This window comes from Sorex araneus, chromosome 3 (assembly GCF_027595985.1).
Source record: "Sorex araneus isolate mSorAra2 chromosome 3, mSorAra2.pri, whole genome shotgun sequence".
NCBI classification, from domain to species: Eukaryota; Metazoa; Chordata; class Mammalia; order Eulipotyphla; family Soricidae; genus Sorex; species Sorex araneus.
In genome coordinates, this window is record NC_073304.1 from 117,066,009 (window position 1) to 117,091,775 (window position 25,767).

The following is a 25,767-nucleotide window of genomic DNA, read 5'->3' on the forward strand; positions in this document are numbered from 1 at the left end:
AACTGCAACTGATACGACCAGCCTGGCACCATTCCTTCCTTTGCCTGCCCATCTCCAGCAGCCTCCCTGGGGTGGGGGAAGCAGCTTGAGACGATGGCAGGCAGAGGGAGAGAGAGCTGCCTCTTTTGTGAACACACAATGGCCCCTGAGTATCAAAAAGAACCCCCCCCCCAAAAAAAAAAAAAAAAAGAACCCCCAAGCACCTCAAAGCCCCCAAATAAAATAAAATCAATATAGTTTTACGAAGTAAGTGAACCCTTCCTGGGCCTGGGTTTCCAACCATCAAAGCAGCAGGAGAGATGAGCACGCCGCTCCACAGGCCAGGCTGCTCTCTCCGCTGGCTGCCACCTGCAGTGGGGGAGTGGAGCACCCAGGGATACTCAGGAGCCATTCCCAGCTCAGTGCTCAGAGACTGCTCCTGGAGGTGCCTCTATGGTACTGAGGTAGCTGGTGTTACCTGCATGCAATCAAGTGCTGTTTCCCCACCCCCCACAACCCGTATGCTCATCTCTCCGGCCCCCCCAGGAACCATGTTAAAGCTCACTTTCTTTGGGGGTTTCTGCTTCTGTTTGGGGGCCACACCAGTAGTGTCTAAAGCTCTCCCTGGTTTCATACTCAAAGATCACTCCTGGCAGTGCTCCAACCCCAGAGATCCAACTGCAGCTGGGCATGCAACAGAGCTGGAGGGCAGATGCACTCAAGGCAATATTTACCTAGTAATTATTTTTCCTAAATGTAAATGAGCAAGTATACATTCCCAGGAAGAACAGAGTCAGCTGGATCTCAATTGCTCAAATGGAAGATAAGAAAGCAATTTTGATTGCATTACTATAATGACTGAGGGGAGTATGGCTCAAGGGTTATTTCTATTTGCCCTATAATTGTAAGGCCCTGAGGGGAAAGAAGGAAGGAAGGAAGGAAGGAAGGGAGGGAGGGAGGAATGAGGGAGGGATTACTGGGAAAAATTTATTACTGTTATTATTTTTATTATTAAATCATAGTGAGATACACAGCTACAAAGTTGTTCATGATTGGGTTTCAGTGATACAATGTTCCAACATCCACGTACTCAAGACTGTTCCTTTCTAGGGACATGTTGGAGGGACAGGGAAAGTGAGGCAGGGTGAGAGAAGTGAGGAATGACCTGGGAGAAAGGAATGCTCTGGATGCTGAGTGGGCCCAGGACAACCAGACAGGAGAGCAGAGACTGAGCCCTGGGCCAACAGCAGGGAGGGCACCTGCCCTGCCAGGAGCCCACATCTCCACACCCCAGTCTGCTTGACTGCCCACCTGCTGTCATGGCAATAAAAGATGCTCACCCAGCCACCCTTGGAGAAGGGTCTCTCCCCTTCTTTGGAATCCTGCTTACAAACCCCTCCATAGGCTCCCCTGCCTCTTTCCCCTTCTTTTCCCTTCTCCAAAATAAAATCTTTTCTGAACTCCTTGCCTTGGTCCCCAGTCCCTCGCTTTCAAATGATTCTGCTGGAGGGCAAGAACCTGAGAGCTTGTGCCTGTCTGCTACAACATTATTAATTACTATTCATAAAATAGATGATACTGAAGCCACTCTTAGAAACATTGAACTGTAAGCTTGTCACTTGTTCCTTATCACTCTTTCTTTCACCCTAAATTTTCAGTCAGGAGACATGGCTGAGGGGCTGGAGTGATAGCACAGTGGGTAGGGCATTTGCCTTGCACACGGCCAACCCGGGTTCGATTCCCAGCATCCCATATGGTCCCCCAAGCACTATCAGGAGTAATTCCTGAGTGCATGAGCCAGGAATAACCCCTGTGCATCTCCAGGTGTGACCCCAAAAGCAAAATAAATAAATAAATGAGACACGGCTGGAATTGATCTACCCAAGTTCTAGGAGAGGAAGGAGGTGCCCTTTGACCTTGGGGCACAAGACCCAAACACAAGGCATCTCTCTATCCTTAGTGACTGCAGCTCAGAGCATGTAAGTGAATCCATCAAACCCGAAAGAACAAAGGATTTTTTAAAGAATCCTAAATATGCAAACATCTTCTTTCCTTGGAGGTATAAATGCAGAGGTTCTGGAAAGCGCCTCAAAATCCCAAGTTCACTATTTTAGGATAAACTTGACATCACTGAAATCAGAAAGGATATTCTCAAAAAAACTGGTTTCTTCATGAAGTTGTGAGCTTCGTTTAGGTTCCGCTGACCACCAACTGATTCCTTGAACCTTTCATTTACAAGCAGATTACAAACTGTACTTAGTCCAGCTTGAAACTAGGTTTTGTTTGCTTGTGTTAGGGGCACAGCCAGCAGTGCTCAGGACCTGCTCAGGACTCACTGAGCCCTGCACTCAGGTATCACTCCTGGAGACACTCAGGGACCATGTGGAGTGCCAGGAATCAAACCTAAGTCAGCCACATGCAAGGTTTCTATTTTTATTTTGGCGCCACATCCGCTAGTGCTCCGGGGTTGGTTACTCCTGGCTGACTTGGGGGACCAGATAGGATGCCAGGGGAACTGAATTCAGGTCAGCTGTGTGTAAGGCAAGCACCTACCCTCTGTACTATCATTCCTGTCCCAATTTTTCTATTAACACGTGAAAACATACTAACAGATATCAACTAAATCTTTCTCTTTGCAATGAAAGCATTCCAGAACTCACTGGACCAGCACCAAGAAGGTTGTGGTTGTGCTACTGCCACCCCTTCGGCAGTGCTTCTCAGGCCAGAAGACAGCAAGCAGGGTGCTTTCTTGCCCATGGCTGACCTGCATTTGATCCCTGGCACCCCATATGGTTTCCTGAGCCCACCGGGGATCGCTGAGCACAGCCAGCAGGAAGCCCTGAGCACTGCCAGGTGTGGCCCCAAAACAAAAGAAAAGAAACAGGATCCCAAGACCTGGAAGGTGGTCTCTGATGCGACTGGGGGCAGCGTGCTCTCTACTCCTTCGCTTAAAGAAGTCTGACTTCCAGGGCACACTGAGAAACATCTTTTCTGGAGAGGAGGCAGTTGGCCAGGTAAGTCTGGAACCAGCACTCTAAAGGGAAACGCCCTTGCAAGAATACCCCCCCAATACCACTGGGTGTGGCCCCCAAATAAAGCCATAATAGTAATGAACAAAAACAGTGTGAGAGCTTCACACAGAGAGGGGGGAGGCGGCGGAAATGACAACATAGCACAGCCAGAGAGGAAATGGAAGTTCGTTAACTCCTTGCTGTAATTAGAAATACTCATTTGGCCCAGAAGCACTAGGAATATTATGAGGATAGATGTCATTACTGAGCAACTCTGAGAAAGTCCAGAGGTAGCCAAAGGGCTAGGAGGCTTTGGGCTGAGAAAGCAGCTGGGGGACAGGGACCCTTCACCACAGCAGCTCTCCAGAGACCCCTGAGGGGGAAGGGGCTACTTTCTGAGTTCCACAAGGCCCCCATGTAAGGAAGACTCCACAGAACCCTCAAGGCTGAAGAGCGAGCTCTGGACTTGAACCCTGAGAGCGGGCTGAGGAGAGCAAGGGCCTGACTCCTTCCCACAGACCTCTTCAGGAAGGTCACCTTTGGGCAAAGATAACTAGCCTTGCTTGAGGCCTTCAGATAAGGACTTTGGGGACTCAGCTGACCCTCTGCCCTCAGTATACCCTTCCCCACCAGATAGCCTCACCCTCACTTTGTTTAGGACTGCAGTTAATTAAGATTGTGTGGGTCAGGGGACCAACACAGAGGGGTTTTACTGTTTATTCTGGAATGCAGCCTTTGGAATCCTGGCTCCCTTTCTGTCTGAAACACCCTTTAGAATCCTGAGAGAAAAGAGCCTCCAGGACAGGAGTCCCGGCATCCTCCACGCTGTGGCCTGCTGCCAAGAAAGCGCTTTCTCAGCCCTCGGCGTCACTCAGCAGGCACTCAGCATCAATGGTCCAAGTCTTCGTCCCCATGCATCCCTTCAGTTGGGGTTCCTGAGTTACAGACATCTTTTTGAAAGAGGAAGCCTCAGTTTCCCAAGGTCAACCACCATGAGCAGTCCCATTACTGACTGCCCCCTTCTAACATTTCTGACTTCCTGTGAATTCCTGGGCTCTTTCTGATAAATAACAAATTAGCTGTCCAACATAAAATTCTGCCCCAGAGTTTAGGCTCACGGGGAGGTTAAGATAATGAGCAATACTTGAGGCAAATGGCCAGATGAGGATCTCTTTGAACCCTGCATTCTCTATAACATTCTTGCCAACCAACAAGAAATGCCAAAAGCCCAATTTTAATTTAAAAAGGCCTATATATATAATTTTAGCTTCTTGCATCCTCTGTAACATAAAGACCCAGTTTTCCCATGAAAAAAAAAAAAACACAAAATGAGCCATGGTTAACTTGGTCACCGAGTTCGTCACCACACAGTGTTTCTCTTCCTGTCTCCGACTTTCCTATAAACTTTCCTACTTGCTGAGTTCTTAGCATCTTTATTGCTTAGGACTTTCATTCTGGGAACCGCAGACAGAGACCCACGTCACACTGCTGCATCACTTTCCCAACAAGTAACCTCATAAGCAAATGTTCCTGGATCTGCTGCTCAAGCAAATCAACTGAACCCCAGAGGGAGTCTACTGCCAGTTAGTCAGAATCGGGGATGACTCTCTGGAATTAGGACTGGCCTGAGGCCAGGAAAGAGACTACCCAAGAAACTGACCATCTGAGAAACCTAAGGCATCTCTAAGAATTGCTTCAGAATTGAGTGAAAAGGAGTCAGAGATAGTATAGTAGGTAGGGCACGTTTGCCTTGCCTGTGGCCGACCAGGATCAACCCCCGGCATCCGAAATGGTCGCCCAAGCACTGCCAAGAGTAATTCCTGAGTGCAGAGCCAAGAGTAAGCCCTGAGCATCCTTGGTGTGACCAAAAAGAAAAAAAATTGAGGGAACAGCTATGCAGTGTTGGAAAAGGCCACACTTCCCCTGCGCGGCCCTACACTGACGGATCCTTTATTAAAATAAAGAAACCAGCCAAGTCGCTCAGCAGTAGAGCCTGTGCCTCACACATGGGAATCCCTGGATTGGATACCCAGCCAAAACTAAATGAAATAAACAAGGTAAATTCAAAGACGGGATCTGAGGTCAGGGTCGCCCCAAAGCAGGACTTGAGACAAGTATCTATAAGCAGCAAGGAATTTATTATAAAAATGATTCCAGGACCAGAGTGATAGTACAGCACATAGGGCGCTTGCCGTGCACAAAGTCCACCTGGGTTTGCTACTTGGCACCACACATGGTCAGAAGTAAGTCCTGAGCACCACCAGATGAGCACCCACCTCTCAAAAGAAAAGTAGAAAAATGTCAGTTTCCTAAATAGGACTTTGTTTCATTATATGCACAGAAATTAACATGCAGCTCATCAAACACTATGAGATATACTATCTACATGATAAAGATTCTACACAAAAATACTTTTTCTTTGACCCCTGGCATGCTCAGAGCTCAGTCCTGGCCTTGCACTCAGGGATCACTCCTAACAGGGCTCAGGGGACCAGAGGGTGTGCTGGGGATCAAACCCGAATTGGCCACATACGAGGCAAGTTTCCTACCCACCCCACTACCTCTCAAGCCCACAAATACACATTATTTTGATCTTGTTCTACCAGATGTGAACAAGATGGGGTCTACCTCAAAATGGAGACGTTACTGGTGCCCGCTCAAGCAAATCAATGAGCAAGGGGATGACAGTGACAGTGAAATTACTATGTTGTTTCAAGTGTCAGCAATGACTTATACCTGGGGTAGAAGCTAGAACTAAAAATACTGAAAGAAAACTGTCTGCCATAGAGGCAGGAGAGGATACTGGGGACACTGGTGGAGGCATGGGTGTTTGATCATTGTATGACTGAAACTCAAACACGAAAGCTTTGTAACTGTATCTCACGGTGATTCAATTTTTAAAAAATTACTGAAGGACCCTTTACCTGGTAATTTTTAAGTGTCCCATAATTCAGGCTCCAAGCAACATAAATCTATACCATACTGTTTGATTTTTGCAGCTAAAAAATATGCACTAACATAGATGCTAGAGTTTGAGAATTTATTCTTGGTTTTAAATAGGTTGTTAATTGCTGTCATTTTTCTTAGGGGGCTGTCTGAGCAACACCCAGGGATGGTGGAGGGGACAATGTGGTGCCAGGGATGAAACCTAAGGTCCCAAAGGCACTTCAATCCTTTGAGCTCTCTCTCCTGACCTCTAAATATTAATGTTTTAATGCTGATTAGCCCAATGATCAATAGTTTAGTACACTCCGATGCTAGAATAAATACCGCGTGTCTTAATTGGTTTAATAATCATCCTCTTTTTAACCTAAAAATTGAACTTCACACATTAAATTTTTCTCCTCCATAAACAAGTGCCATCTGCCAGTAAGTACATCTTCCCGTAGATGTGGGGGATACCCAGCTAGGCTCAGGACTTAGTCCTGGCTCTGTGCAAGGGACCATACGTGGTGCTGGGGACTGGACCTGGATGTTCAAGTGCCCTACCCACTGTACCAGCTCTCCGTCCCCCACTTTCTTGGTTTTGTCAAGCAGTTCTTGTGGCTCAGTATCAGCAACCCCCACAACATCCTCACTACATGCCTGCCTTTAAGTAGACCCTCTACAAACTTCCCTAAGGTCCTACACTGCTGCTCATTTATTCGATCCACAGTAACCCCAGACAACATCACCACAGTGACAGTATTTTTCTTACATCTGTGACATTTTTCTAGCATCAGCTGAGCTTCCAAGTATGAATAGGATGGAAATCTTCACTTTCTGAACATAAAAGACATGAGTCAAATGCAAACCTGCTATAATTCAAATGCCACCAGTTATGAAGTACATTCCAATCCCTCCGGGTGACTGCAAGCCCCAGCCAGTCTCCAAGCAGGCTCACTTCAGAAGTGTTAGAATGGGAGCTGGGAGGGGCACACAGGCAGATGAAATCCTTAGAATCTGGTGCTCTCTGACCCCCTTACCATTCCATACATGCGGCTGATGTTCAAATCCCAATGCTTCACTGTTTCCTGAAAAGAACCAACTGTGCCCTCATCCTCCCCCACCTCCTATGCCTGGCAAACTCTCATCTTTCAATGTTTCTCAAATGCCACCTCCCCAGGGAAATCTGTCTGACGCCTAGCCATGGGTCACCACCCAAGAACCGTGGGAACTGACCCTTGCACAACTACAGAGGGCACTGCTGACTACGTGAAGGAAGCTCAGCTCTCAGGCTTTCCTGCCCTCCCCGCCTTTCTTCTAATTGTTCATTCATTTGTTTATGGTTTTGGGGCCACACTCAGCTGTGCACAGAGATCACTCCTGGCTGGGCTCAGGCACCTCAATTTTGCTCTTTTTTTTTTTTTTTTTTTTTTTTTTTTGCTTTTTGGGTCACACCCAGCGATGCTCAGGGGTTACTCCTGGCTTTGCACTCAGGAATTACTCCTGGCGATGCTTGGGGGACCATATGGGATGCCGGGGATTGAACCCAGGTCGGCTGAATGCAAGGCAAACGCCCTACCCACTGTGCTATCGCTCCAGCCCCTCAGTTTTGCTCTTTAAAGCAGCAAATATCAAGGGTTTCTCCATCTCGGCCCCCTTCAGACTTTGCTTCCTTCCCTGCAGACTGAGCAGTGACCCCTATTTATGTGGTTTTCAGTGGTGGCCCCCTTGGAATCCTGGACCCCACTATGGCCCCAGGCTGAAAAACTCTGCTTTTAGGAGTTGCTTTCTGTCAACAGACAGGTCTCAAATGACTAGGGCAGAAAAAGTGAAAAAAACTTTCATCTTAATTACATCTGTATTCCCGACCATGTGCTCAGTAGTCTCAGAATGACTTGGCAATTCTAGTTCTCAGGATCAAAAGAATCTGTTTCTCTTACACTGGCGCAGACTGAAGGGGCGAGCTTTATCTTAAAGGTTCTTACAGAAAAGTGAAAAGACAGAATGTTCAATTCAAGATAGGTTGTGATAAATTAAAAATGATTATTACTTCCTAGAGTAAAATTACTAGACAATAATGCAGGGAGGTAGAAGCTAAAAATTGAGGCGATGAGGGTGACATCATTAGAAAAAGTGGGAGAACCTCTGAAAATTCACTCTTTTATAAACATAATAAAACCCTTCTTAAGGGGGGGGGTAGAATATCAACTTTTTCAGAAGTCTGAACATTCGGCAAAGATTTGCAACAACCCAAGGGACAGATGTTCGAAATGGCTGAACTTCAATGAAAATGTGACAAGTTCTGCCATACTCTGACACTATTTTCATCCCTCTCTTGGCCACAGCAAATTCTGAAACAACAGCCCAACCGCAGCTGAGCCCAGGAGCACAGCGGCCCGTCAGGGCTGAAGTGCTTTCGAAGGCCCCTTCTCGGAATCAGCTACTATCTGAGCTTCCTGAGTGCGCACCGGATCTCATTCTGGGAGGGACTCTGGGCTCACCCGGCACCACAGCTTTCCCCCAGAGTGCAGGTCCAGAATCCTGCAGGCCGGAGACACAGGACAGAAGGCGCCTCCCCGCACCAGGCTCACGTGAGCGGACTTGATCCCTGGCACCCACATGATCCCTAACCCCGGACAGGAGTGATCTCTGAGCCCTAACCTAACAAAACAATCAGGAACACTGTTTCATACCTCTACAGTTTGAAGCAGCTGAGCAAACAAGCCAAACAGAAAAACTTGAAGTCAAAGCAGGAGAACGAGGTTGCCTACAGGATTTTGGAAAATGCTGAATATCCTCAGAATCCTTTTTAGAAGTGCTTCCCAAAGAGGGGGGTCATGCCGGCCCCCACCACCACCATGGGCAGAGAGGGGTCCACTGGACCCATCTCAGATGGACCGAGACACCTGTCTGTCTTCCTGAGTGGGGTCGCTGGGTCTCACCCAGGGTCGGCCAGCCAAGTTTAGGGACCTCCACCTAGATCCTTGTTTTTCAGCCTTTTCACCAACCGTCGCCCACTTTTGCCCTGTTTCCTTCTGTGCCCTCCACTCCCACCCCTGGAACCTAGTCTATAAGTGGGCCCCGCTTACCCAAGTTTCACTGCCAGCACCCTGGGAATATCCCGGGGCCCCTCAGGGGCCACGTGGACCTGCTAGGAAATGCTGCTCCAGATGGGGCTCTGGACTCACTGAGAAGGCCTGAGCAACCACCTCAAGGAGCAAACTCTGCCAGCAGGAGCAAAGGCAGGCCGAGGTCCACGGCTGTGGAAGCCGCGACAAGCACTACGGCTTCCTCAACAGAGCCTCCTCGACAATGACAAGCACTGGCAAGTACGGAGAGAAATCAGAAACTCCTACATTGCTGCTGGAGATGATGCTGCCAGCTAGAAAACAGCTAAGCGGTTCCTCAAAAGGAAGTATACAAAGATACCATAAGCCAGAGCAACTCCACTGCTTGGTGCACACCCAGGGAAATGAAAACATCCTGACTGCCCAAGCACTTGTACATGAATGCTCAATGTTCCATTCATAAAAGTGATAGTACAGTGGCTACGGCACTTGTCTTGCATGCAGCAGACCCAGGTTCCATCTCAGCACCCCGTATGGTCCCAAAACCTTGCCAGGAGTGATCCCTGAGCCCCCTCCCCCCTCAGCCACACTGCACCCCCACAGGAAGGAGGGAGGGAGGGAAGGAGGACAGCTGAAAGACCTAAATGGTAATAAGATCCCACTTGTAAAACGGCCAGAATATGGTCAATTCATAGAAACTTAGAGTAGATAACTGAGGATAGAGGGGAAATGCCAAGAGAGTGTCTTTTTTTCTTCATTGTTAATGATTTCACTTGTTTTTGCATTGTGGGAGAGGACTCCCAGAGGTGATGGCAACTGAATGAATCCGAAACTCCCAGTGTAAAGCAGGCCTCAAGCCAGTTTCCCAGCCTGAAGTTTTGTCTTGAGGTAATGAAAATAGTCTAGAACTAGAAAGTGATGGCTACACAATGTAAGGAGGAAAGGACGCTTGCCTCACACATGGCCAACACAAACTCAATACCAGTATGGTCCCCTGAACCCACCCAAAGTGAATCTTGAGCACAGAGGCAAGAGTAAGCCCTGAGCACAGCTGGGTATGGAAGAAAAACTGAAAAAAAAAAAAATTTTTTTTTAAAGAAGCAAATTGAGTACTAAAGAGTATAATAAGCAAGCAATAAGGAATAAAGGTGGGAGAAGAAATAATATATTACCAAAATAAGAGTTTAACAAAATCAGAATCTGGGTGAAGCTGGAAACAACGTAGGGGTTAATGTAGGAGCCGTGTTCCTTATGCACAGCTGACCACCCCAGCACTGCATATGGTCCCCTGAGCTATGCCAGGAAGAAGTCCTGAGCAACACTGGGTATAGTCCAAACACCCCCAGAAAACAAATCACAACAGGGATTTATGCAAATGAGAAACCCTGGAAAGACTGGTTCAAAAACATTTTTTAATTGTACACCACACGATGTGGATCCAGGAAAGCCTCTTCAAATGGTGCTGAGAAAAACTGAACAAGCCACACACCAAAAAAGGGCAGAAAACAGAAAGAAACTGGATCTGTCTCTCATATCACACGCAAAAGTTAACTTAGGGCCAGAGCAATAATACAGTAGAGAGAGTGTTTGCCTTGTACCCAGGTTTAATCCTAGAATCCCATATGTTCCCCCGAGTACCACCAGGAGTGATCCCAGAGCACAGAGCCAGAAGTAACCCTTAGCACTGCCAAGTGTGGCCCCAAAGCAAAAATAATTTCTTCCCCTTTTGGTTTTTGGAGTGCTTCCAGCTGTACTCAAAACTTATTCTTGGCTCTGTGCTCAGGGATCACTCCTAGCAGGTTTCAGGGAACCATAAGTGGTCCCAGGGATCAAACCAAGGTCGGCTGCATGTAAGGCAAGCACCTTACTTGCCTTGTACTACATCTCTCCAGCTCAAAATCTCATGACAGAAACAGAATCCATAAAATACATTGAGGAAAAGACAGGAAAAGTCCTCTAGGATGTGGACCTCAGGTGTCTTCAGAGATTTGACTCAATTGGCGAAGACAACAAAAACAAAAAGGAACAAATGGAACTACAAACTGAAAAGGTTTTGCCTGCAAAGGAAGCTTGAGCTAACATGTAATCACACCCTACCAAATGGGAGAAAATATCTGCACGTAATACACCATATAAACGGCGAAATCCAAGATATATAAAAGACTCAAAAAGGTCACCAAGAAAAAAGCCAATGACCCCATTTTTTAAAAAGTGGGATAAACAGACATTTCCATAAAGAGGATAGACAAACATGCTGACTTCACAGAAACTTGTACATGAATATTTAATGTTTAATTCATAAAAGCTATAGTAAAGTTGTAGGGTAGCCAGCATATAAAGAAATGCTTATTACTTGTTACCATGAAAATGTAAATCAAAACTACAAGGCAAAAAGTATCGTGAGAATGGCACATATCAAAAAACCTTGAGATGACCAATGCTGGCAGGGCTGTGGTGCAAAAGGAACCCCTTTCACTATCAGTGGGAATGCCATTTGGTTCAGCCTCCATGGGAAACAGTATGAGGATTTCTAAAAACAAAAAAGAAAATAGAATAGAACCTCTGTATAACCTAGGGGGAAGAGCGATAATACAGCAGGGTAGGGCGCTTGCTTTGCACATGGCCAACCTAAGTTCGATCCCCAGCATCCCATATGGTCCCCAAGCATCACTAGGAGTAATTCCTGAATGCAGAGTCAGGAATAACTCCTGAGCACTGAACACACACACAAGAACTTCTATAGCACTGTAGCACTGTTGTCCCATTGTTCATCGATTTGCTCAAGTGGGCACCAGTAACGTCTCCATTGTGAGACTTGTTACTATTTTTGACATATTGAATACTCCACAGGTAGCTTGCCAGGCTCTGCCGTGCGGCCGGGATATTCTAGGTAGCTAGCCAAGCTCTCCGAGAGGGACGAAGGAATCAAATCTGGGTCGGCTGCGTGCAAGGCAAACGCCTTGCCTGCTATGCTATCGCTCCAGTCCAAGAACTTCTATATATTCAGAAATTTAATTTCTTGGCATCTACTCCTGAAACATAAAGACATTAATTCAAAAAGTTAAGTACGGGGCTGGAGCAATAGCACAGCAGGTAGGGCAGATGCCTTACAAGTGGCTGACCCGGGTTCGATTCTCCACATCCCATATGGTCCCCTGAGCACCGCCAGGAGAGTCAGGAGTAGCCCCTGTGCATCGCTGGGTCCTACACAAAAAGCAAAAAAAAAAAGTTATGTACACACTTACGTTCATTGTAGCATTAAAAACAACCGCCAGAACATGGAAACAACCCAAACAATGTTGAAGGACAGAGGAGTGCATAAAGAAGTGGTACAAATACACAATGAGACAGAGTGCAGTTATAAGAGGAAATCTGCTATAGCTTGGATGGTACTGGAGGCCATCAAGTGATTTAAGTCAGTCTGATTTACAGTCAGAGTATTGGAAGTTAATACTCTACTGTAACTATGTTAACTAAATTACTGTAGCACTGTAGCACTGTCCCATTGTTCATCTATTTGCTCGAGCACCAGTAATATCTCCACTGTGAGACTTGTTGTTACTGTTTTTGGCATATCGAATACGCCATGGGGAGCTTGTCAGGCTCTGCCGTGCAGGTGGGATACTCTCAGTAGCTTGCTGGGCACTCTGAGAGATGGAGGAATCGAACCCAGGACGGCTACGTGCAAGGCAAACGCCCTGCCCACTGTGCTATTGGTCCAGTCTTACTAGTGAAAAAAAAAAAAAAAAGCTTCAGGGCATAAAGCTATTTCAGGGGTTAAAGACATATGGTTTTGGCACTGCATATGGTCCCCCGGATACTACCTGGGGTCACTTTTGAGCAAAGCCAGAAATAGCACCTGAGCACTGATGGTTATAGCCCCAAAACAAAAAATTTAAACAATACTTCATCTTGAAAAAACTAAAAAGGGGGCCAGAGAGGACAGGGCATTTGCCTTGCATATACACAGACCCAGGTTTGATCACCAGCGTCATATATGGTCTCCCAAATCCACTGGGATTGATCCCTGAGCACAGAGCCAGGGATAAAACCCTGAGCACATATGCAAAACTTTAAAAATGAATGAAAGATATCAGGAATGGAAGGGGGGCCAAAAAACATTTTCTACAGACATTAACAGAGTATCATATTACGGGAAATTGTATAGACATGCAATAGTTTAGATGAAATTTCTTTTAGAATTCAACTTCAAAAGGTTGAATTTGGGGTCAAACGGTTTTGAGGTAAGGAGTAAGCCCAGACTGAAGCCCTGACACTGAATATGGTCCCAAGCACCACCAGGAGTGACTCCTAGGGACAGAGAGGGAGTAAGTCCTGAGCACTGCATGTGGCCAGGAAAACTAAACAAAAAGCAAAACAAAGAAACGAATTCCTGGTAATTCAATTTTTAAAACAAAAATTTTTAATTTAAAATATGTGCTACCAGAAGCCAGGTATATGGTTCAGTGGTAGAATATCCCTGGCACTGCATAAAAGAGTAAAAACTTAAAAAACTTCTGACCCCTCGCCCCAGAAACACTTATGCTCCCAGAGACAAGGCAAAGAAAAAAAGACTCTAATCTGGAGCCAGTATGTATGTGCAAGTGTATGTGCATACATGTGTGCATGCATGTGTGTGTCAAAACTGAAAAAGTAAAGTGTACTCAGAATATAAAAAGAACTCCTACAAATCAGCAAAAAATAATCCAGTCAAAACACTGGTAAGACTTGAAAAGTTCCAAAAGAACAGTTCCAAAAGAAAACAAGTAAATGAACTATTATCATGTCATTTACCATTAAGAAACTGAAAACTAAAACCACAATGAAATTTAATGCACACCCACCAGAAGAACGAAAATGAAAAATGCCATCACTGTCAAGAATGCAGAATAACCAGAACTCTTCAGACACTTCTGGGAGGAAGCGAGGAGCAGCTCAAGGGCTGAGCACACACTCTGCGCCAAGAGACCCTGAATTCAACCCCCAGCACTGCATGCAACTGCCCCAGGCCCCAGCACATCAACGGGCCCTAGGGGCTGAGTGCCCCAGGAGAGGTCTCAGGACCCGTGAGCACTGCTGGGTAGGTGTCCCCTACCCCCCCTCCAAAAAAAAGAACTCTATTCCCTACTGATGGGTAGATGGGATGCAAAATGTATCCCATTTTCCACTTCATAAACGTTTGGGGATTTATCAAGCTAAATATGCAACCTAAGTATAAAAAAGTTTGGGGGTTTCCAAAGCTAAATATATCATAGGGCACAGCAATTTCCCACCTACCTACGTATTTACCCAAATGCAAACAAAGACTTGTACAAGAATGCTCATGGCTTTATTCATGGTTAACAAAAGGGGAGACACAAAGTCCATCAACAGAACTACTGTTATTCCCCAATGATGGAATATTACTTGGCAATAAAAAGTAATAAATCAGAGCCCAACCGGTGGCAGAGTGGGGAGGGGGGAGGGCGTTTGTCTTGCATGTAACCAATCCGGGTTCAATGGGCATCCCATAGGGTCCCCCAAGCATCTCCAGGAGCAATAAGTGCAGAGCCAGAAGTAACAGCCGAGCATGGCTGAGTGTGATCCCTGAAGCAAAAAAATAAAAAATAAAATAAAAACACACCAAAATAAATAAATCACTAACAGGTATATAAAAATGCATGACTCTCGAACGTATTGCTGAATAGAAGTAATCAGGCATAAATAGTGTTTACTACTCGATTTGCTCAAGCAGGCACCAGTAACGTGTCCATTGTGAGACTTGTTACTGTTTTTGGCACGGGTAGCTTGCCAGGCTCTGCCATGCAGGCGAGATACTCTCAGTAGCTTGCTGGGCTCTCCAAGAGGAGCTGAGGAATCAAACTCAGGTCGGCCACATGCAAGGCAAATGTCTTACCTGCTGTGCTATCTCTAAAATTGTTCTAATGATGAATGTCAGAAAACAATTGCCTCCAGAGGGCAAACATTGGGACTCAAAAGAGAAAAAGAACTTTCAGAGGCGATGCTTTTGTACTTTAAAAAGCAGATAATGCTTAGAGAAATATCTGTTGTCTTAAGTGAACTCAAGATCTGTGTTATTTCTGTATATGAAATATTACTGGCATGAACTCATTATGGAAATGCTCATTCCCTTAAAATAGGCCAGTCCTTCTATACCTTCTTCCAAATGCAAGGATATTGTCTATCTAGCTCTGTCTAGCACCCACTGTTTTGCATTTTTTTCCATTCAGAATTTCCTAGCAGATCATTCTTTTCAGCAAACAATATGCTGCAATTTCAAAAGCCAGAGCTATATTATAGTGAGGAGGGTGTTTGCCTTGCATGTGGCCAACCCGGGTTCAATCCTGGCACCCCATAAGGTCCTCCAAGCACTGCCAGGAGTAACTCCGGAGTGCAGAGCTAGAAGTAACCCTGAGCATCACTGGGTGTGACTCAAAAAGCAAAAATAATAATAGTAATAAATATGCTGAAATTTCAACACCTCTCCTGCAGAAATCCTCAACATAACATATATCCCCAAATACTATTGCCCTACTCCCCTTTACAGGAAAATATTTCTGAAACAACAACCTATGCCAGTAAACTATAAATTCCCCTAAACTAAATAAGATTATGCATTTTTAAATTACATTTTCAGGAGCACATGTGTGACATAAGGACTAACACATAACAATTTAGTTTATAAAGCATTTTAATGATATGATACCTTTAAAACCTGCAAAATGAATTTCATTTCAGTAATGAAAATCTTCTACCAGAAATTATTATAGTATACAAGTTTGTTACCTGACAAACTACTGTCCAAGTGGGAGCTTCTTTAAAAGGAAAGAAGAGCTGTACCAACAGCGATAGCAGGCTAACAGGCATGATCCAGCAACACCATGGACAAACTAAGACATATGGTCTTTGAGTTATATCAGTTTTACTATCTGAAAATAGGAGTTCATACTTAGGCTTTAGTACAGCGTCTTCTAAAATAACAACTTAAAAGATATGAAGAGGTAAAGAGCCACGGTTCCTAGCCAACATTACAGGGAGGAGTTAATAGGAAGGGGGAACACTCAGTCTAGAGAGACAGTCACTTGGTTCCCCTCCATCTTTGACAGTTCTGCTTAATGTAGCAATACCTGGACTGGGAAGATTTGGAGTTAGAAAACCGTGTATGCTTTTTCAAATAAAGATGACCTATTTATAAATATGAGCATTAACAGATGACAACACTGCAGTTCTGTGAGAATTCTGCTTCAGTTCTTCAAAATGTTTCGTAAATGAAACAATTTCATTTTTCTTCTCAGTCCTCATTTGCCTCCCAAGAAGTCCCAGCATACAAGTTTATGCCATAATCTGGAGTTGATCATTCTAGTGGAAGACAGAGGTCCTGAAATTCAGCTTGAAAACTCGGCTTAATCACTGACGAAACCAACTCAACAAAGGAAGGCAGTTTCAACCTCCATCAGATTTCTGTCCCCCTCTGAATGTTCTCCATCTGAGTGGCTTGGCAGATCCGACTGGACAAACCTCAAAGTGTCTTGAGTGTTAGGAGAAAAATATCCCAAAACCCCACCCAGAGCCCACATAAATTTTCCAGTGTGGTCCACTCCACAGAAATGGTTCCAGAATCATGATCCAGGGCACAGTCATGGTAGGCCCCAGGATAGCCTTAGACCATCCCCGACCTGTCTGGGCAGGCCAAAGAACAGTGCCCCTCAGTTCTACAGCAAACTCTCACCCTGGCTCCCCACCACACTTTCTCAGTCTTCCCTGGCACAGGCCCCAGCTGTAAGCAATGCCCCAAACCAGTCTAGACAGTGATGTTAAGAAAACAAGGCAATTTTGAAATAGTTTTACTCAGTGTATAGTGCATTAAGTTGGAATCAGAAAACCTAAATTGTATCTTAAGCTTTATCATTATCTAACTTCATTTTGTCAAGACCCAGAATAAAGAAAGAAAAAAAACAACACATCATTCTCTAAGATTATCTTTGCATCCCAAGAGTCTACACTTTTTTCTCTCCCACCTGAACTTAACTAAAGCATCAACTTTCCTTCTGGGCCCACTAAAAATGGTGGAAGCAGGTCAGGAAGATAACTTGAGTGCTGGAGCACGTGTCCCACACATGCAAGCCTGAATTCCATCCCTGGCATGTAGCCCCCCTGAGAACCACAGGGTGTACAGGCCTGCTGGCCCCAGCACTGCTGTGGTCTGACTGGCCTTCAGCACACCTGAGTCAGGTGCCTTATGGCCTGGAAGCCTCCAGTTCCAGCCGGCCCTCACCTGGGGGAGCCCCGGTTTGAAAGACAGGGTCTGAACGACAGTCCGGTGGGTAAGGCACTTGCCTTCCATGTGACCAGCCAGGGTAAGATCCTCGGGACCCCATGAGTTGAAGAGGAGTGATCACAGTCAGATGTGGACTGGAACACACCCTCCCCCTGCTCCCCCCAAAAAAGACAAGACATGGAAAATGCCCGTTACGTGACTTAGGAATGAATGATAGCTAAAGACAACCATTGTTTGGTTCTTAAATACAGAACTGAAGTCACCGAGCTGGAAAAAGCTGGGGTGGGACTGAGAAAAGAGGCAAATTCCAGTAACACCAGGGCAAGTAGGGGATTCCTGACCACTCTCTGGGGGCTGAGGGGCAGCAACTCCATACACCAGAAGCACCAACACAAACACCACCCACTACTGCAACCAGCTTTCCTCAATGACAACATTTCTTCTAAATAGCAAAAGCATCAGTTTCCCAAATAGGTCTTATTGTTTCCCAAATGAAGAGAAACTGGAAGCTCTTATACATAACAAAGAAAAAGTTCTTCAAGGATAATTGGTTCCAGAGGCTATAAACTTAATATTCCAGAATAACAAGCTGTAGAACAGAAGTTAAGGAGACAGTTATCTCCAGTCAATTTCACTTAAAGATCTTAAATTTTATTTTAAAAAAAAATACTTGGGGGCTAAATAGATAGTACCACTTCCCTTGCATCCAGCTGACCTGGGTTTGATCCCTAACATACCACCTTATGGTTTTACCCTGAGCACTATCAGAAATGATCCCTGAGAGCAGAACAGAGCCAGGAAAAGACCTGAGTATAGCTGGAGGTGATGGGGGAGACTTTAAACATATATATATATATATATATATATATACACACACATATGTGTGTATGTGTGCATGCATATATGTATATGTGTATATACACACCTATGTAAAATCTAAATTATTAAAAAATTCGTAACAGTTCAAAGATTCAAAATAATGGGCTACAACAACTGTCTAGTGGGGTGATAACTACTTAATAACACCATGAAACAAACATGAGCAGCTTAATCAGTAAATATTCCACTAAGCAACAAAAAAAACAAGAGAAAAGGAATATCAGCGACTCAGAGACAGACCCCAAGAACCCAGGTAAGCTGACCACTGATTATTTCCAATCTTATATTCTTTCAAAGTGATTGCAAAGAGCCACATATCACTATATTTAGCAACAATTCTGTGTCTGTTAAAAAAAACAAACAAACATTGGCCATGAAATCAGATGTTGATAACATGTGACCTCGATCACTCTCCTGACCAGTTAGAAGACCAACAATACCCCAGTTAGGTCACTTTTAGGCTGAGCAAAGAGCTCAGGTTAGGAAAATTAAAGGCATGTTATAATTGCATTAAATAATTGCCATCCCACTGGGAACTTGCTCATTTAACTCTGGCACCAGATATTTAGAAATGCTTCAACTTTAGAAGTCTCTCTGCCTACTGATTCTAAGTCATTATGTTCTGTGAAGGTTTACTGAAAAGCAGAGCTACTATAGATGTTTACCATAAAACTTTACAACTTTTGTCCACATTTCTCAGGAAATTTAAATAGCACTTTTCTAGAAAAGCCAAAGTCTAGATTGTGGCTCTCTAGATTCAATTCCTAACTGCCACTAACTTGAGTTTGCTCAGGGCACTCAACAACTTTTTTGCCAGTTTCCCCAGGAGTACTATATTGAAGCTAGATAACCTCTGAAATTTTTTTTCGGTCACTAAAATTCACTTCTGGGGGCACGGAGTGATAGTACAATGGGTAGGGCACTTGCCTTGCATGCAGCCGACCTGGGTTCAATCTCCAGCATCCCATATGGTTCCCTGAGCACCATCATGAGTAACTCCTGGGTGCAGAACCAGGCGTAGCCCTGAGCATCACAGGTGTGGCCTAAACTCCCCCCCAAAATAAAATAAAATTCACTTTATATTTATGGGGGGGAGCTGTGTTTTGGGGCCATACTCAGCAATGCTCAGGGCTTATTTCTGGCTCTATGCTTAGGAATCATTCCTGGCAGTGCTCAGGGGTCAAACCCAGGGTCCTCCACATGCAAGGCAAGTGCTTTAGCTCCAGGTCCATGCCACCATAAATCAAAACCATGCAAAAATGTAGGCTAACATCCAAAGAATAGCATAAATGTAACTTTTTTACTAGCAGCTATTTCTGCTTTCATAATAATCCAAATCAATCTGGTATCACTCTTTAAAATTAGTATCTTAAAGACAACCTCCATTCAAAATGACATAAAAAAATGTATTCTTTGTCACTTGCCAAGCTGCAGAAGTTTTAGAGACAGGATGTTTGGCCCCTGAAGAGTAAGCAGGAAGATAAAGGTTGATTAAAACCGAGCTCTATATGACTGATCCTTAAAGAAAAAATAAAAAGCTGATTGTTTTTCTGGGGAGGGAGAGGAGGTGGCGCACACGTGGTCACAGAGGATGATTACCTGGCTCTGCTCAGCAGTGGACAAGGCAATCCCTGTACTGTCTGGCCACAAGATCTAATTCTTTTTTTTTTTTTTTTTGCTTTTTGGGTCACACCCAGCGATGCTCAGGGGTTACTCCTGGCTTTGCACTCAGGAATTACTGCTGGCGGTGCTTGGGGGACCATATGGGATGCCGGGGATCGAACCCGGGTCGGCCTCGTGCAAGGCAAACACCCTATCCGCTGTGCTATCGCTCCGGCCCCAAGATCTAATTCTTAACACAACATACAAAGTATTTGGCCCACACACCTAATTAACAGCAGGCTTCGATGACGAAAGTGGAAGTAGGAGTAGGGAGAAGGGGGTGATTAATGTAGTGCTATAGTAAAACCCTAATTCATGGTAAAATGCCAGCTCTAAAGACAGACAGACCTAGGGCCAAAAAGATAGTACAGATAGTGCATAAGATAGGCACTTGCTTTGCTTGAGGTGGACCCAGTTTCATATGGTGCACCCAATAAGGTCCCTTAGGCACAGTAGACATAACCCCAAAACAACAAAGTTAAAATTATGTATGTATATATGTGTATGTATACACACCTCTACACACACACACACACACACAATATTGGTTTGGGGGCCACACCCAGCAATGCTCAAGGATCACTTAGGGAAGTGCTCTGGGAGCCATATGGGGTGCCAGGATTGAACTTGGATTGAATGTGTGCTCGAGCCCCCCCCCCAATTTTTCTAACTAAAAACTGAAGATAGGGTTCTAAGTACCAATCTAATTTTTTGTGAGCCCTACTAGGTTTGACTCCAATGTACCACACCTTAATTTCTTCTTCTGCATCAGGAGATAATGAGCCTTTGTTGATGTCAGTCTAGAATTATGCAACTTAAGAGAAACTGTATCCAAATGAGAACAGTTGAAGCAAGTGTCTTATCTTACCTGAGGGCTAGGTTCTCAAGTCCTCCCCGTGAAGTCAAAATTACGATTTGAGAGCTTGGGGCTAGAGCAATAGTACAGAAGGTAGGGCGACTGCCCTGCCACTGCCCTGCATCACAGCCAACCCAGGTTTGATCCCCAAAACCCCAAAAGGTCTCCCAAGTTAGCCAGGAGTAACCCCTGAGTACGGCCGGGTGTGGCTCAAAATCAGAAGGGGGAAGAAAAAGGGAAGAACCTGTGCAATCATTAGGATTTAGCCTGCAGAGAAGCCAAGAAGCCAAAATTGAACTTACTCCTTCCATTTGCACTGAAGCAAATGGAACGAACAATGCAGGCAAGTCAGAACACTGAGGAAACAGGGCGGCATATCTCTCATAAATAATTGCATTACCATAAGCTATGCATTCAACCAAGGATACTTTTGGAAAGAGTGGACAGGCCAATTTTCCTGTCGCCATAAACAAAAAAGAGCTCTGGAACCTGTGGAAAAGCTACCCAAGAGAGGACTCTTGCTCAGTGCTTTAACTCCCTATCTTCTATTTCACAAATCTCCCCTGACCTGAGACTCCCACACCAAAGTAGGTAAACAGCTGGTACCTTTGCGAAGCAAAGTACTAATTCCTCTCCTAAGCAAACAGCTGGAGGGACAATTTCACAACTTGGGGACAATCGACCAGCATCAGAGAAGGGTCAACTTTGTAGGTCCTCCTCGCGGCCACCGAGCAAGTTCTGTGCAAAGGCATGACACGCAGGCAGGGACGCACGCGGTGCACGCCGCGCTCCTCCGGGCCCTGGGTCACCCCTGGAGGCAGAAGGGTAGCACGTGCCCCCTCCCGGGAGAATCCGCTCGGTCCGCAAGTGAGCGCCAGCGCCAGGCTCCGCGCGAGGGTCGCGGTGCCCCGAAACTTCGGAGGACAGCAGGAATGACCGGCTGGAAAGTGCAGCGGGGACCTGGCGGGGGCCGGCGGCGCGGGGGAGGGCCGGCGACCAGCCCGGCGAGGGGGCGCCCGCCGCCCGCGCCCCGCGCCCCGCGCCCCGGCAGCTCACCTGAGCGACGTCATGGCTGCAGCCTCCGATGCTCTGCGTGCGCGCGGCGGCAGCAGGTACCACGGCAACTGCCCGTGTGGCGGGCGGCGGCGCGGGCGCGCGTCCTCACACACCCCGCGGCCGGCCCCGCGCGCTGATTGGCCGCGCGCGCAGGGGGCGGGCCTGGCCCGGGCTGCGGCGGCGGCGGCGGCGGCGGCGGGGGCGCGGGCCGGGCGCGGGCCGGGCGCGGGCCGGGCGCGGCGGCCGCCGGGGCCATCTTGCGGCCGGGGAGCAGCCTGGGGCCCGCCGGGCGCCCGGGGCCGCGGGGCCGTGCCCGCCTCAAACATGGCCGCGCCGCCGCCCGGGCGCCCGGTCACATGGCCCCGCCGCCCCCGGGGTGCCCGGGACCGGCGCGCGGAGCAGGGCGCGGGCCGGGACGCCGGCGAACTCCGCGGGCCGGGGGCGCTGGGGCGCGGTCCCGGGGGTCCCGGCACGCAGAGCACGGTCGCAAGCCTGGGGGCCAGGCGAGCCCGCTCCCACGTAACGGCCAGGCGCCCCCCCCCCCCCCCCGCAGAGGTGCCCGGGGACCCCTGTGAGCACCTGCTGTCCCTGACGCCCAGCCGCAACCTCCTGACTCAAAGCCACTAATGAAAGACAACAACTAGTTGCTCTAAGGCACTAGGGGAAGGATCATCAGTGCTTCCTGACCCAAACTGCGTGGACTGTTTCCCTCTGGGGTCAGTTATTTACATGGATGGTCTACCCCCTCCAGTGGCTTTCATTCACTGACAATATGGAATCGGGATCGATTACACCAAAAGCACAGACAGACACTGAGCTGGGGCTACAGTGACCCAAAGAACTGGATTTTAAAATAATTTTATTTCCGTTAAACTGTAAAAGCAATGTAAGAGAACTTAACTTAAATGCCCCCATTTTCACTAGACTAAATTTCACCTTTCAGCCTGAAATCGTTAGCCTCCACAATGAGACCATATGAAATATGTAAGATTTTTTTCAAGATAATTCAAAACATCTCTAATAGTTTTTCATCCTTTGGGTATGCCAAGTTAAGTAATATACTGAGTTCTGAACTGTAAGCAGGAGGGCACTAGGGCTATCTTTACCTTTCACCTGCCTTCGTCTTCTCTGGTCTCAGACCTTTAGGGGTATTGAGCTTAAAGGTCTGGTTACTGACAGGGGAAAAGGGCAAACACCAAGATCTCCCTCTGGATTCCTAGAGGCTGTTAAGCCTTACCACCCTCCCCACGGGTGGCGGTTGTTTGACAAGTTATCTCTGAGCTTAACAAGGAACAGATAACCTTCCCTGGGGATTCAGTAAACCACAGAATTTAGAGGATCCAGGGCCCCTTTCTCACCCTTTCTCTTCATTTTGTTACTCTAGCTTTCCCAACAAGCTCTACAGAAACCCCTCCTAGCTCCAGTAAAATTGTCAGAGTAGAGAAACTAGACAATTTCACTCCTACTATACAGAGAAAAGAAACTGGGCAATAAAGGCCTAAGAGGTAGGGTATGCAAGGTATGCAGCTGACCCTGGTTTAATCCCCAGCACTACCTATGGTCCCCCAAGCGCCACCAGGAGAGATCCCTGAGCAGAGCCAGGAGTAAGACCCTGAGAAAAACAACCAAAACACAGACACACACACACATGAAACTAGAGAATATCAATGCTAACCAACCCTTGACCCTAGATTACAGAACTGAAAACACCTAGCAACTACTGCTTATATCGTTCTTTACTAACCATCTAACATTACATATTCAAAGAATTTCAGGTTTCCTTTAAAATTCCTTTAAAAAAAAAAACACCTTTTTTTTTAATCTAGACCCTTCTGATTAGGGTCTCCTTCTGAACAGGAGATAACACAGCACTTAAAGCAAGAATTCTGGGACCTTCTCAGAAGGAGGCAGGCAGATCCCCTATTCTACCTGAGGGCACTGCAGCTCCACCCACAGGTGCTGCCCCCAGAACACCTAATCTCAAACATAATGACAAGCAGCAGAACTTCCCAGGTGTGACCAGTCTAAGGGCTGAGAACTCTGAGCTACTGCAGCATCTCTCTCTCTCTCTCTCTCTCTCTCTCTCTCTCTCTCTCTCTCTCTCTCTCTCTCCCTCCCTCCCTCCCTCCCTCCCTCCCTCCCTCCCTCCCTCTCTCTCTCTCTCTCTCTCTCTCTCTCTCTCTCTCTCTCTCTCTCTCTCACACACACACACACACACACACACACACCAGACACCCACTGAAGGCCAAGCTGCCATGCCACCAAATTATTCCAGATCTATAGTCCTGAACCTGGCTGCCACATACATGGTCACATGACACCTCCAATTTCATAGTACTGTCAGCCCAGCAGGATCACAGCGAATCTGATGGGAAGTTGCACGGAAGCCCACCAAGCTCCATGCGCCTGAACAGTAGCACTGAAGGCTCAACTCCACCAGCAAGCACTGCAGATCCTCAGTGACTTCAGCAGCAGCATCATGAGCTAGAATGATGGTCACTAATTGGTTACTATCAATCTAAGGTTTGGTCATTTCATTTGCCATTGTGTTATAACAAACAGTATGAAGTAAAGCTGTTTATGCCTGCAAGGGGGCAGCTGGGAAAGTGGGTAGGAAACTGGGGACATTGATGGTAGTGGGACTGGTGTTGGAACATTTACGGCCTGAATCAACTGTACTATGAACAACTTGGTAAATCATCACTGTCACTGTCATCCCATTGCTCATCGATTTGCTTGACCGGGTACCAGTAATGTCGCCATTGTGAGACTCGTTACTGTTTTTGGCATATTGAATACACCACAGATAGCTTGTCAGGCTCTGCTGTGTGGGTGAGATACTCTTGGTAGCTTGCTGGGCTCCCCGAGAAGGGCGAAGGAATCCAACCCGGGTCCGCTGCGTGCAAGGCAAACGCCCTACGCCTGTGCTATCGCTCCAGCCCATTGGTAAATCATGGTGGTAAATCATGGTGTGATAATTTTTTTTTAAATTTAAAAACACCTTTTGCACACAGCCAGATCAGTTCGATCCCTGGCATCACAGATGGTACCCAGAGTTCCACCAGGAGTGATCCTTGAGCACAGAGCCAGGAGTAATCCTGAGCACTGTCTTGCAGCCAAGAATAAGTAAGAAATGCCTATCCAGCATAAAGAAAGCCATGATTATAAACATGACATATGATCCTGCTCGTGAGTAAAGGCTGTTGAAGGAAGAACTATATGGGATGGGAAACACAGTTCCAAAAGCTGGAGCACAGCTGTGCAGGAGGGAGCTCTGGGTTCAATCCTCTGCCAGGCACGGTCCCCAGAGCACCTGGGTCTGACCTCCTGCCTCCCACCAGAAGGGCAGAACTACATTGGTTTGATGAGACTGTGACCGAAGACCCACAAGCACTGTAAGGCCATTGTTCCTCTGAATCAGAAGGGTCTAGATTAAAGAAAAAGCAGGAGAGCCCTTTGAAGCAGGGGAGACAGGTTTCAACAGTTTTCCTTCTCTCTTTTGGTGGGGGGAGGGTGATGGGGAGAAGCCGAGGAGTGCAAGCACATCCAGCTGTGGCCCACAGGCTCCCCTGCTCTGTGCTGAGACACTGAGGGGAAAGGATGGGGGTGGGGAGCCACACGCTGAACCTGTGCCCAGAACCCGGCCACGGCACGCAGGGCAAGTGCCTGAACGCCCGCACTATCTCCTCTGCCCCCCACATGTCTTCATGTGCTCAGATTTCACCATTTGTTCCAGGGCCATGGGTCATGCTGAGCAGCCAGGCTGTAGCCAGACAAATGGAGTCTGGAAGCCCTGCTCGCCTCCCGAATGCCTCCTGACCTTGGGCAGGCAGCTGGCCTCACTCGGCCTCCATGTCCATGTCACTCAGTCCATGTTTTCCAGGGTGTTGGGGACATCAAGCTTATTCATCCTAATACAGTCGATATTGGCACATGGCATAAATATTACTTTGTTGTGATCGCACTTTAATACTACATCTTAAATGATATCTCTGAGGGCCAAAGAAACAGATCAGAGGGCGGGAGTCCAAGATTTGCAAGTGACAAAGAGTT

General features: G+C 46.7%; 1 protein-coding gene across 3 annotated transcripts in view; it reads right to left on the reverse strand.

Annotated features, from left to right (window-relative positions):
* Positions 1 to 25,767, reverse strand: part of ADK (adenosine kinase) — a 481,956-nt gene that overhangs the window by 418,579 nt on the left and 37,610 nt on the right. The window contains exon 1 of one of the 3 annotated variants that reach the window (XM_055133312.1): positions 21,715 to 21,865. The exons of the other annotated variants lie outside the window; for them this stretch is intronic. Within the exon in view, the coding sequence (XP_054989287.1) occupies positions 21,715 to 21,728 (14 nt within the window). The 5' untranslated portion in view covers positions 21,729 to 21,865. Of the gene's footprint in view, positions 1 to 21,714; positions 21,866 to 25,767 lie in introns of those variants that run through there. 3 annotated transcript variants of the gene reach the window in all.